Source organism: Coregonus clupeaformis, chromosome 39, assembly GCF_020615455.1.
Source record: "Coregonus clupeaformis isolate EN_2021a chromosome 39, ASM2061545v1, whole genome shotgun sequence".
NCBI lineage: Eukaryota > Metazoa > Chordata > Actinopteri > Salmoniformes > Salmonidae > Coregonus > Coregonus clupeaformis.
The window spans coordinates 12,461,266-12,473,858 of NC_059230.1; the positions used below are offsets into that span (position 1 = coordinate 12,461,266).

Genomic DNA, 12,593 nt, shown 5'->3' on the forward strand with positions numbered 1-12,593 from the left:
CAAAACACAGCCCTGTTGAAGTGTCATGTAACAGTGGCGCCACCAATATATAGTTTTCTTCATCCTTGGCTCTTCCTCGTCCTCGGACCAATACAGGGATATGATTGGTTGATGAGGACGTGTGCAGGGGATGGGGTGTGTGTGGGTCATGGGGGTCACTAGCAGTAGGGAAGAAGTGGAGAAGGTCACAAAGAGGTTCGACACAGTCACAAGAACAAAACAATATTATACATCCGTCTAACATCCAATATCTGCAAAGTTGTGACATGGCATTTACAAGTGTTCAAAAATGTGTGAAGTGTGCATGACAAACAACACATAACATAGCATTACAAGTGGCATTTCAGATCTAAACAAACCCCAAGCCCAGTGATGATGTTAGTGTGCTTCTGAAATGGCACCCAATTCCCTGTAAAGTGCACTACTTTTGACCAGGGCCCCATCTGAAATGGCACCCTTTTGGGAATAGTATAGGGTGCCATTTGGGACTCATTCACAGTCTAGTGTTGTGGGGTTGGAGGGTGAGGCGTGTCTCAGCCAAGCCCAGTGGTGGTGCGTCAGTTGAGATTAGCCCCACCAGCCTTGGTGCGTGTCTCCGGCACGATGTGTGGTCCTAATGCACCACACAGAGCCGCTAATGATATGGAGTGACTCAAATGTTAATTGGAAGGTCTGCCCACTGCCCCCCCAATCTCTATCTTCTTCTCCCCACCCCCATCATGTTCCCAGAAGAAGTAAGCGTTCATTTATCCACACCAGCCAAAGGGCAAAGATGCAAACATGGGGGATTGGAAGTGATGCAGACAATTACATTGATAGAAGATACAATCTATCTGCAATATTAAGCTGATCCATCCCCCCAAAAAAAAAAAAAAAAAAAAAAAAAAAAAGATGCAAACGCGTATTGAAACGACTGAGGCTGCGTTTACACAGACATTCTGATATTTTTTCCACAAATTGTTTTTTGGACCAATCACATCAGAATCTTTCACATCAGCTCTTTTTCAGATCTGATTGGTCAAAAGAGCAATTAGCGCGAAACAATATCAGAATTGGGCTGCCTGTGTAAACGCAGCCTGAGGGCTGTGTTCAATCCGCAATGCGGAAGTTTAGCTTTACAGTGTTATTAGAATTTAAAGGCAGTGTTCCCGCTTTAGCAGAGACTGGCTTCTCCGAGAATGCTGCACATGTCGGCTCAATCGGAAATTACAACAGAATCTGTAACACTTCAGCTTGAAAGATTGAATAGAGCCCTAAATGTGGGACATTATTTGTTTCTTTGTTTATATATTTGTTTATGTTTGTAGTTTATAAAGTGTGAGCTGCTGTGAACTACTTGTTCGACAACTCAAATGTCCCAGACTTTACACTGTTCTACTCTACTTGTTGACTGGGCCATGGCATTCATGATCTGAGATGATACCCAAACTCAGTCAACAGTGGGCCTGGCTGGAGTGATACTTCAGAATTTCTTTTGTTGGGAAATTCAATTTGATAAAACCCTTTGTAGGCAACAATATTAGAAATAGCTGGTAGCAAAGATGGATACCTCACTGAACAAAGGAAATCTAACCTTTCTTGGCGGCGTTACCCCTTGGCACCATGGGAGACGCACTGTTTGTTCTGATTACTCATTTCTTCATGTCACCTCCGGCACTCATTAACATTTCCAAAGGAGGAGGGATGTCATGGCCACAGGCATCCCGCTGGGCACCCTAATACAGCCCGTGTGGGGTCCTTACAGTACTGCCACCACCTCCAGTCCTCATCACAACCCACCTGACTGTCTTCATTGGAGAGCTGGTGAGTATTCAGTGATGTGAAACGTTCTGAATGTTGCAGATAGAAATAGAATAAATAGAGCAGACACTATTCCCTATTCTATCTCACCGACACTCATATCTGTTCTACACAATACATTTCTATCTGAACATTCTATATTGTTACATCCTCCTGAACAGGCCCGTGGAGATATGACTGGTGTTGGTGTAACTGAGGTGGTTTGGAACAACTGACTGACCACACTTGTGTGATGAGTAACCTTGCCTGAGACCTGAAGAGTTGTTTTGGAGTCACCTAGGCTTTGGCTTGAAGTGTTAATAATCAGGTTATAATTAAGCAATAAGGCCAGAGGTGGTGTGTCAAATGGCCCATAGAAGTATAATGAATAGAGTGGACGTCCCCATTCAAGTTAATGACTGGCATAATGGGTGGACTGGCGGCCATTGCAAGTGTACCCATAGAAGCAAAGCAGGAAGTAAAAGCAGGAACTAAAAGCAGGACGTGTACCCATCAATCTGTGCTGTGATATGTTGAATCAACTCAATTGGCCATTACAAAAAATACATTCCATTGCATGAGCCACATCAGTTAGGATCATTTGAATTAACATTCTACATTACCATGGAAATTATTGCATCACAATACCAGTCAGCCATTGCGAGTGTACCCATGAGTTCTATTCATTCTATTTCTATGATATGGCCACTGGCTAAGGGCTGGTCTTATGGACGACGCAAAATGAAGTGCCCTTAGCAGTGGTATATTGGCCATAAACCACAAACCCCTGAGATGCCTTATTGGTATTATAAACTGGTACCAACGTAATTAGAGCAGTAAATAGTACTTTTTTGTCATACCCATCGTATATACCACAGCTTTTTACTTATTTATTTAACCTTTATTTTATAAGGGAGTCATACTGAGACCAAGGTCTCTTTTACAGATGAGCCCTCATCTTTCAGCCAATCAGCAGTCAGGGCTCGAACCACCCTGTTTATAATAAGTTAATAATGACTACAAGTTGACTACAAATGTTAGATCTCCAGTACCACTTTGACCTCAAGTGCAAAACGTAAGTGTCAGGTCATGGGGTCGTGCCCTGTGATCACTGTCTGTCAGTCACAATCTCCTGCAGTCACAATGAATGAATATGTCTCTACCCTTACATACTCTACAAATAGCCCATGACCTTTTGACATAGGAATTACAATTAAGAAATACAATTGAATTAGCATTAATATGTATTTTGATATATCTATTTCACCTTTTTCCATTTATATTGCCTATGGGTCTGAATGATGTGTGTATTAGACTTAGATTTGTACTCCACAATTCATTCTCTCTCTCTCTCCCTCTCTAGAGGTAGATCTTTGCTGTGACGAGATGTTCAACTCTCTGCATTAAGGGATTCAGCTCCTATACTGTCGTTTATATTATTCCTTAAATTGATGAACACTTCACACCATTTTTATTGTATTGTATTGTTACAAGGTGTTTTACTTTGGTATGGTACATTTAGTGTTCTTACACCACTCTGAACCACAATCTGAGTAGCCTGGTCCCAGATCTGTTTGTGCTCTTGACAACTCCATTGCTGTCATTGTCAAGCCAAACGTAAAAGCACAGACTGGCTAGAATCTGAGAGCATGGTGCAGAGAAACTGCAACAGTTGATTCCCAGATGGTCTGTGTTCTGTTGTTGTTGTCTGGTGTCACTGATGGAATCACTCATGGTCAATAATCACTTGACCGTTGTGAAATAAAAAACAGTTTAAATGGCAGTTTAGAGAGCAACAGGTCTTTATCTGGAAAGGGTAAATAACATAACAGCAACCTAATCTGAACTCACATCACACATACGGTGGATGTGATACTGTTGTCAACAATACCTTTGAGGTCATTGATATAACACAATATGTATTTATTTACTTGACTTATCGATTGATTGATTCATTTGATTGATTGATTTGCACGCAACATATACACACACAATCTATTGTATAAAACACCTTACTAAGTACAACACTTTCCTTCTAACCTAAAGATCATAAGATAATAACATCATTATATATACTGTACTACTAACATCATAACAATAATACACAACATAATCAAACTCACAACATTTATAATCAATAACATCATGAGCGATAAAAACAACAACAACAAGAAAACAAACCCCAACAACCAACCAAAATAACTTGTGAAAAACTGTCCCCCTTTTAAAAATGTTTAAAATATATAAAGGCCGGGATTCAATCCGATTGCCCGTTGTAGAGAGCTGTTGACAATGCAGCTTCTAAAGGCAATGTTCCTACATTCGTGGAGATCACATTCACGGTAGACTGCAGATGTCGGCTCAATCGGAATGTACCTTTTACAGATAGAATCCACATTTGGGGAAACAGTCAACCAGGGCCTTTGTTATTGTTTTTGTCTTGAAAGGGAGGAGCCTCCAGCAGCCTGGTGAAAACTAATTGCAGTACATATTCTGATTTCCTATCCAGCCTGTAATGATGTCACAGGGGGAAAAACAGTGTTCGTTGTTTGCAGTAACTTCTTTGTTGTTGTAATATCCCAAACAGTCGTGGCAGTTTCACTAATGAAGGATTATAGCTTTAAATGACAAGCGTGCTACAACGTGCAGTCAGATTGAATGCCGGCCAAAGAATGAACAGATTATTATAATAATATATGAACTCAAAATATATGATAACACTTCAAGATAAAGAATCTAAGAGTATACGGAATAAGATATACAACATAAAGACAAAGGAAAAAGCAATACATGTTGGAATGTAGTATAGAATGCACAACAGGAATGATTGAGCTAGTCTTAAAAAAAGCAATATATGTTACCCTGTGCTGACAAAAAAAACAAATAACACAAAAAGGAATAATGGTAGTTGCAGTCACTCCTTTTAGATTTCTTCCAAGGTTATAGAAATATAAACCAATTCTGAACTTGTGTTATTAAAGTTACAACCATTTAATGTTTACCACCACATTTTATACACGTGTGAGGCCGGTTGGACGTACTGCCAAATTCTCTAAAACCACGATGGAGGCAGTTTATGGTAGAGAAATGAACAATAAATTATCTGGCAACAACTCTGGTGGACATTCCTGCAGTCAGCGTGCCAATTACACACTCCCTCAAAACTTGAGACATCTGTGGCATTGTGTTGTGTGACAGAACTGCACATTTTAATATGGCCTTTTATTGTCCCCAGCACAAGGTGCACCTGTGTAATGATCATGCTGTTAATCAGCTTCTTGATATGCCACACCTGTCAGGTGGATGGATTATCTTGGCAAAAGAGAAATGCTCACTAACAGGGATATAAACAAATTAGTGCAAAACAATTTAGAGAAATAAGCTTTTTGTGCGCATGGAAAATGTATGGGATTTTTTATTTGAGCTCATGCCACCACCATGCTTCACCGTAGGGATGGTGCCAGGTTTCCTCCAGACGTGACGCTTGGCATTCAGGCCAAAGAGTTAAATCTTCGTTTCTTCAAGCGGGCTGTCATGTGCCTTTTACTGAGGAGTGGCTTCTGTCTGGCCACTCTACCATTAAGGCCTGATTGGTGGAGTGCTGCCATCTCCACAGAGAAACTCTAGTGCTTTGTCAGAGTGACCATCGGGTTCTTGGTCACCTCCCTGATCAAGGCCCTTCTACCACGATTGCTCAGTTTGACCGGGCGGCCAGCTCTAGGAAGAGTCTTGGTGGTTCCAAACTTCTTCCATTTAAGAATGATGGAGGCCACTGTGTTCTTGGGGATCTTCAATGCTGCAGGCATTTTTTGGTACCCTTCCTCAGATCTGTGTCTCGACACAATCCTGTCTTGGAGCTCTCGACACAATCCACTCTACGCTTGGTTTTTGCTCTGACATGCACTGTCAACTGTGGGACCTTATATAGACAGGTGTGTGCCTTTCCAAATCATGTCCAATCAATTGAATTTACCACAGGTGGACTCCAATCAAAGTTGTAGAAACGTCTCAAGGATGATCAATGGAAACAGGATGCACCTGAGCTCAATTTTGAGTCTCATAGCAAACGGTCTGAATACTTATGAAGGTATTTCTGTTTTTTATTTTTAATACATTTGCAAAAATGTTTAAAAAAACTGTTTTCGCTTTGTCATTATGGGGTATTGTGTGTGGGGGAACAATTTAATCCATTGTAGAATAAGGTTGTAATGTAACAAAATGTGGAAAACGTCAAGGGGTCTGAATACTTTCCGAATGCACATACACACACACACACTCACTGAGTGTACAAAACATTAAGAACACCTGCTCTTTCCATGACATAGACTGACACCTGGTGAATCCAGGTGAAAGCTATGATCCCTTGTTGATGTCATTTGTTAAATCCACTCCAACTTGACACAACTGTGGGAAGCATTGGTGTCAACATGGGCCATCATCCCTGTGGAACGCTTTCCACACCTTGTAGAGTCCATGCCCCTACGAATTGAGGCTGTTCTGAGGGCAAGAGCGGTTGCAACTCAATATTAGGAAGGTGTTCTTAATGTTTTGTACACTCTGACACTTAAAAAATGGCAACTAGTCAACACAGGGTCAAATCAGTTGATGATTAGCTAACCATGGTAAATCTCCCTCTCCGTCTCTCCCTCCCCCCAATAGATACACAACTGGTTAATCACATAACATAAAGTCACAGATACAGTCCAGTTTTCTACCAGACTACTAATATATTCAATCAGTCATCAAACAAAAAAATTGGGGGCATCCCCATAACAAATCAGCCCCTCATAACAACTGAAATATCAATCTGCTCAAATACAAACATTTGGCTTGTCACATCTGAGTGAATGTCTTTACCTTGAAGTACAGGTAGGAGGTGGTGTTGGCTGTCAGTAGGATCAGCAGCACTACAATGTGTCTGATGATGAAGGCTGGCAGAGGAGAGGCTACAAACAGAAACACGTTTCATGAAGGGACTGATCATCATCACATAGATCTGTGGGAAATCTGTCAATGACACAGTTATAAGTCTGGTTCATGCTCTGTTACCTGTGACAGTGAGGGAGAGGAGCTCTCCCTCAGAGGAGAAGTTATGAGAGAAAACATAATTCTCATAAACGCAGCTGTAGTCACCTTGGTGGGAGTCATCTGCAGCAGGGAAGAGGAAGGCAGCAGAGTGATTGACAGCTGTCTGGGTCTGGGTTCTGTTCGAGCTGGTGAAAGTGAGGAGGAAGGAGCCTCCTGGGTACTGTGGCTGAGTGGAGCAGGTGAGGGTGAAGTTGTAGCCCCTGAACATCTCGGGCCCCTGGTAGCCCCTGAAGACCCCTCCCATTGAGTCAGTCAGGGAGATCTCAGGCTGGACCAAGAGATCTGTAACAATAAAAGAGAACAGGAAAAACCTCTTCAACTAGTTTCCTATAGATATGACAATAACAGCAGCATGTAACAGTGCTAGCCACCTTCCCTCACAGGGCAACATGAGTAGTGGACATTCAGTCACTGAGACAACATACAGTGCCTTCGGAAAGTATTCAGACCCCTTGACTTTTTCCACATTTTGTTACGTTACAGCCTTATTCTAAAATTGATTAAATATTTAAAAACATTTCAGCAATCTACACACAATACCCCATAATGACAAAGCGAAAAACAGGCTTTTAGAAATGTTTGCTAATTTATGAAAAATAAAAAACAGAAATACCTTATTTACGTATGTATTCAGACCCTTTGCTATGAGACTCGAAATTGAGCTCAGGTGCATCCTGTTTCCATTGCTCATCCTTGAGATGTTTCTACAACTTGATTGGAATCCACCTGTGGTAAATTCAATTGATTGGACATTATTTGGAAAGGCACACACCTGTCTTTATAATGTCCCACAGTTGACAGTGCATGTCAGAGAAAAAAACAAGCCATGAGGTCGAAGGAATTGTCCGTAGAGCTCCAAGATAGGATTGTGTCGAGGCACAGATCTGGGGAAGGGTACCAAAAAACTTCAGCAGCATTGAAGATCCCCAAGAACACAGTGGCCTCCATCATTCTTAAATGGAAGAAGTTTGGAACCACCAAAACTGTTGCTAGAGCATGCCGCCCGGCCAAACTGAGCAATCAGGGGAGAAGGGCATTGGTCAGGGAGGTGACCAAGAAGCCAATGGTCACTCTAACAGAGCTCTAAAGTTCCTCTGTGGAGATGGGAGAACCTTCCAGAAGGACAACCATCTCTGCAGCACTCCGCCAATCAAGCCTTTACGGTAGAGTGGCCAGATGGAAGCCACTCTTCAGTAAAAGGCACATGACAGCCCGTTTGGAGTTTGCCAAAAGGCACCTAAAGGACTCTCAGATCATGAAAAACAAGATTGAACTATTTGGCCTTAATGCCTAACGTCACGTCTGGAGGAAACCTGGCACCATCCCTATGGTGAAGCATGGTGGTGTTAGCATCATGCTGTGGGGATGTTTTTCAGCGGCATGGACTGGAAGACTAGTCAGGATCGAGGCAAAGATGAACAGAGCAAAGTACAGAGAGATCCTTGATGAAAACCTGCTCCAGAGCGCTCAGGACCTCAGACTGGGGAGAAGGTTCATCTTACGACAGGACAACAACTCTAAGCACACAGCCAAGACAACGCAGGAGTGGTTTCGGGACATGTCCTTGAGTGGCCCAGCCAAAGCCTGGACTGGAACCCGATCGAACATCTCTGGAGAGACCTGAAAATAGCAGTGCAGCAACACTCCCCATCCAACCTGACAGACCTTGAGAGGATCTGCAGAGAGGAATGGGAGAAACTCCCCAAATACAGGTGTGCCAAGCTTGTAGCGTCATACCCATGAAGACTCAAGGCAGTAATCACTGCCAAAGGTGCTTCAACAAAATACTGATTAAAGGGTCAGAATACTTATGTAAATGTGATATTTCCATTTTTTTTTTTTTACTAATTCGATTTATTATTATTTTTTACTGTTTTTGCTTTGTCATGATGTGGTATTGTGTGTAGATTGATGAGAAAAAAAACAATTGAATCCATTTTAGAATAATTCTGTAACGTAAGAAAATGTGGAAAAAGTCAAGGGGTCTGAATACTTTCCGAATGCACTGTATGTCTGTTTATATGGGGTTTAAGCAGGACATCTCTTACAAGAGGAGATGAGAACACTTAGCTACTCAACTACTTTCTTCATCTGAAGACAGCAACATCGGCATGGAAAAGTGATCAGTGACGTTCACTCAAATACAAAAGCATTCTGTGATACAGTATTTAATAAAGTTGTATTTGATTGCTACTTGGCTGAGTTTTCTATTTTGCAAAGCAGACTTCCAAGCTAAACAGTCATTGAAAGAGGCACAGAGGAAGTTGTATAAATGAAGGAAATCAGTCTGTGATTTATCTTGTTATTACCTGAGCAGATCACTGTGAATGAATAGTCAAAGTATTGTGTTCTTCTACACTCTCTCAGTGCAGGCTCAGTCCCGTCACAGCCAATTCCAATTCCTTTAATGGTGTTTCCAGGTACTACTGAAAAAGTGGAGCCACAACCCAGCTGTCTACACACTACTGCAGCTACATCCTCCCATTCATCAGTTCCCACGGTCCTCCACTCTCCCTGGTCGTACCACTCCACTCTACCAGCACAGCGACTGCCTCCTTCCACCAGCCTCACATAATCAACCTCTGAGAAAAGAAAAGAATAGAACAAGAAAAGAGAGACAGTAATCTTACTTATTTACTGACAAAAGCACACCTCTATTGCCTCTCACATTCTTCACAGTAGGTGAGAAACAATATTGATTGAGTGACCAACTGTTTCTTACCTGAGCAGGTGAGTCCAACAGCATTACCAGGTAGGCAGTTGTTCTTTTTTCGGTCTGAGGTGTCACAGTCCAGGAGAAGGGACTCATTGCCATTACACTGGAACTCTTTATCCCAGGTCAGACCCTGACTTTCTCCATAGAGCCCCCCCTGTAGAGCTGCAGGAGCCCCACAGCCAAGCTCCCCACAGACTACCTCTGCATCCTGCTGGTCAAAGTCAGCATCACACACTGAGGCCCAGGACTGACTGGACTTCACCTCCACTCTCCCGGAGCAGAAACCAGCTCCCCCCACAAGCCGCACAGACTCTGGAGAAAAAGAGTTGGTTGAACATTCAATCCGTTTTGTTGATGACACTGTCAAGGACTTAACCCAAATATGTTGGATAAAATATTGTAGTTTGCTATGTTAATGCTGTTAGAGGTAAAAATATATATATATTTGTCACTCAGGATAGGCTTGGTAATAGTGCAGGCAGGTGAAAGGAATAAGTTAACTTCACTTTATAGAAAATAAAGAGCAGCTCACATATCTCCCTCTCTTTTAATGAAATAAATAACATTGAAATATGATAAATGAAAATATATAGTAAAAATAAATCTCACAATACTAGCAGTTTCTTACCTGAACAGATCACATGACGATCATAAAAACTCTTACAGGCACCAGGTCCTCCTCCAAAAATGCGACACTGTCCCAGAGAAGACTCATCTCCCCTACAACTCAGTCCTACAACTCCTTCATCCTTTTCAAACAGATGTCCTATAGATGTAGCTACAGCATTCCCACAGCCCACCTCTCTACACACAATCTCAGCCAGCCTCATGCCCCACAACCACCAAAAACATAGACCTAACCACTCTCCTTCATAAAATGCTTCCACTGTCCCAGAGCAGGAACTGGTCCCATTCACCAGTCTGATGGATAATTCATCTGTAAACAGCAGAGGGGAAAACACAGTGGTGAGGACAGATTATGGCAGTGCTTCTGTTATTCGAACAACATTGATGCTCTGTGGTTGAGAAGTATTAGCAGTGCCATGAAACAGTACTTGTTATTGTTGTTTAGTATGGACATCCATCAGGCAGCTTCACTTTAATAACATCTTAACTACAACAATCGGTTCATGCACATCTCCCATAAACCAATATGACAAATGCAAATATAATGTAAAGATAAATGTCACAGTTATCCCTCTCTTTAAATTAAATGTCCTCATTTCCATAACAATATGATGAATACAAATGTAATGTACAAGTAAATCTCACAATACTACCAGTCTCTTACCTGAACAGATCACATGACCATAATATCTACCATCACAGACACCAGGTCCTCCGCTGATGTCACACGCTCTAAGAGAATATTCCTCTCCCCTGCAACCAAAAAGTTTGACTCCTCCTCTTCCCTCTTCAACCAGAGGTCCTCTAGATGCAGCTATAGCATTCACACAGCCCAGTTCTCTACACACAACCTTAGCCTCGGTCATGCCCCACCCTTTAGAACATATACCTAACCACTCTCCTTCATAAAAGGCTTCCACTGTCCCAGAGCAGGAACTGGTCCCATTCACCAGTCTGATGGATAATTCAACTGTAAACAGCAGAGAGGAAAACACAGTGGTGAGGGCAGATTATGGCAGTGCTTCTGTTATTCGAACAACAGTAATGCTTTGTGGTTAGTATTAGTAGTTCCATAAAACAGTACTTGTTATTGTTTTTTTGTATGGCGTGTATAGATGGACCAATGAATTTCTCTATTTGGATAATGAAGTTGACTAATATTAAACAGCTATAAACTGCTAGATTTATACGCTACCAACCTGGTGGGCTGATGCTTTGAGCCTGGAGATCTGAAAAGAAAGAGGGGAGAGAGAGACACAGAGGAGAAAGACAGAGATAGTGTAGAGAGTGAGAGAGAACGAGGAGAAAAGGGGGAGAGAAATAGGAGAAGAGAGAGAGAGAGAGAGAGAGAGAGAGAGAGAGAGAGAGAGAGAGAAATGAACATTAACATGACCTTTCATGATGTGATGGGAAGATAGCCTTATCATTGGTATTGTGCAACAACACCCATACGTGTACACATTCCCCTTCAATTAACATTTTAACCTCTCTTTGCAGATTAGTTTATTTCAAATTTACAAATATAATGTACAAATAAATCTCACAATAATAGCAATCTCTTACCTGAACAGGTCACATTAACATAATTGTCACCATCACAGAAACCTGGTCCTCCTCTGGAATTACAATCTCTAAGAGACGACACCTCTCCCCTGCAACCAAATAGTTTGACACCTCCTCTTCCCTCTTCAAATGGAGGTCCTCTAGATGTAGCTACAGCATTGACACAGCCCAGTTCGCTACACACAACCATCGCCTCTCTGACGCTCCACGACCAAGAAGGACATAGACCTAACCACTCTCCTTCATAAAAGGCTTCCACTGTCCCAGAGCAGGAACTGGTCCCATTCACCAGTCTGATGGATAATTCATCTGTAAACAGCAGAAAGGAAAACACAGTGGGAGGATAGATTCTGGCAGTGCTTCTGTTATTCAAACAGCAGTAATCAGTAATGCTTTGTGGTTGAGAAGTATTAGTAGTTCCATAAAACAGTACACTGTTATTGTTTAGTATGGCATGTATGAATGGACCCATGTGGGTTAATATGTTGGACTAATATTGAACTGCTATAATCACTGTAGATTTATAATCTACCAACCTGGTGGGCTGACGCGTTGAGCCTGGAGAACTGAGAAGAAAGAGATAGACAGAGGAGAAAGACAGAGACAGTGGCGAGTGAGAGAGAGACAGAGGAGAAAGAAAGAGGAGTAAGAGAGAGAAAATCGAGAGAGAGTGAGAGAGTGAGTGAGAGAGAGAGAGTGAGAGAGCGAGCGAGAGAAAGAGAAAGAGAACAGGATAAATGAACATCAACATGACTTTTCCTGATGTGATGGAGAAGATTGTCAACCAGTTACCTTATTGTTGGTAGGTGCAACAACACCC

At 42.0% G+C, this 12,593-nt stretch overlaps 1 protein-coding gene across 1 annotated transcript; it reads right to left on the reverse strand.

The window, feature by feature from the left end:
- Positions 1–6,279: 6,279 nt before the first annotated feature.
- On the reverse strand, positions 6,280–11,066 carry LOC121554681 (deleted in malignant brain tumors 1 protein-like). The gene is made up of 6 exons (XM_041868358.1): positions 10,875–11,066; positions 10,212–10,520; positions 9,590–9,895; positions 9,177–9,449; positions 6,913–7,149; positions 6,280–6,725 (listed from the first exon to the last, which is right to left on the reverse strand). The coding sequence occupies exons 2-6, from the start codon at positions 10,411–10,413 to the stop codon at positions 6,613–6,615; spliced, it is 1,131 nt and encodes a 376-aa protein (XP_041724292.1). The 5' UTR covers positions 10,414–10,520; positions 10,875–11,066; the 3' UTR covers positions 6,280–6,612.
- Between the last annotated feature and the right edge of the window lie 1,527 nt (positions 11,067–12,593).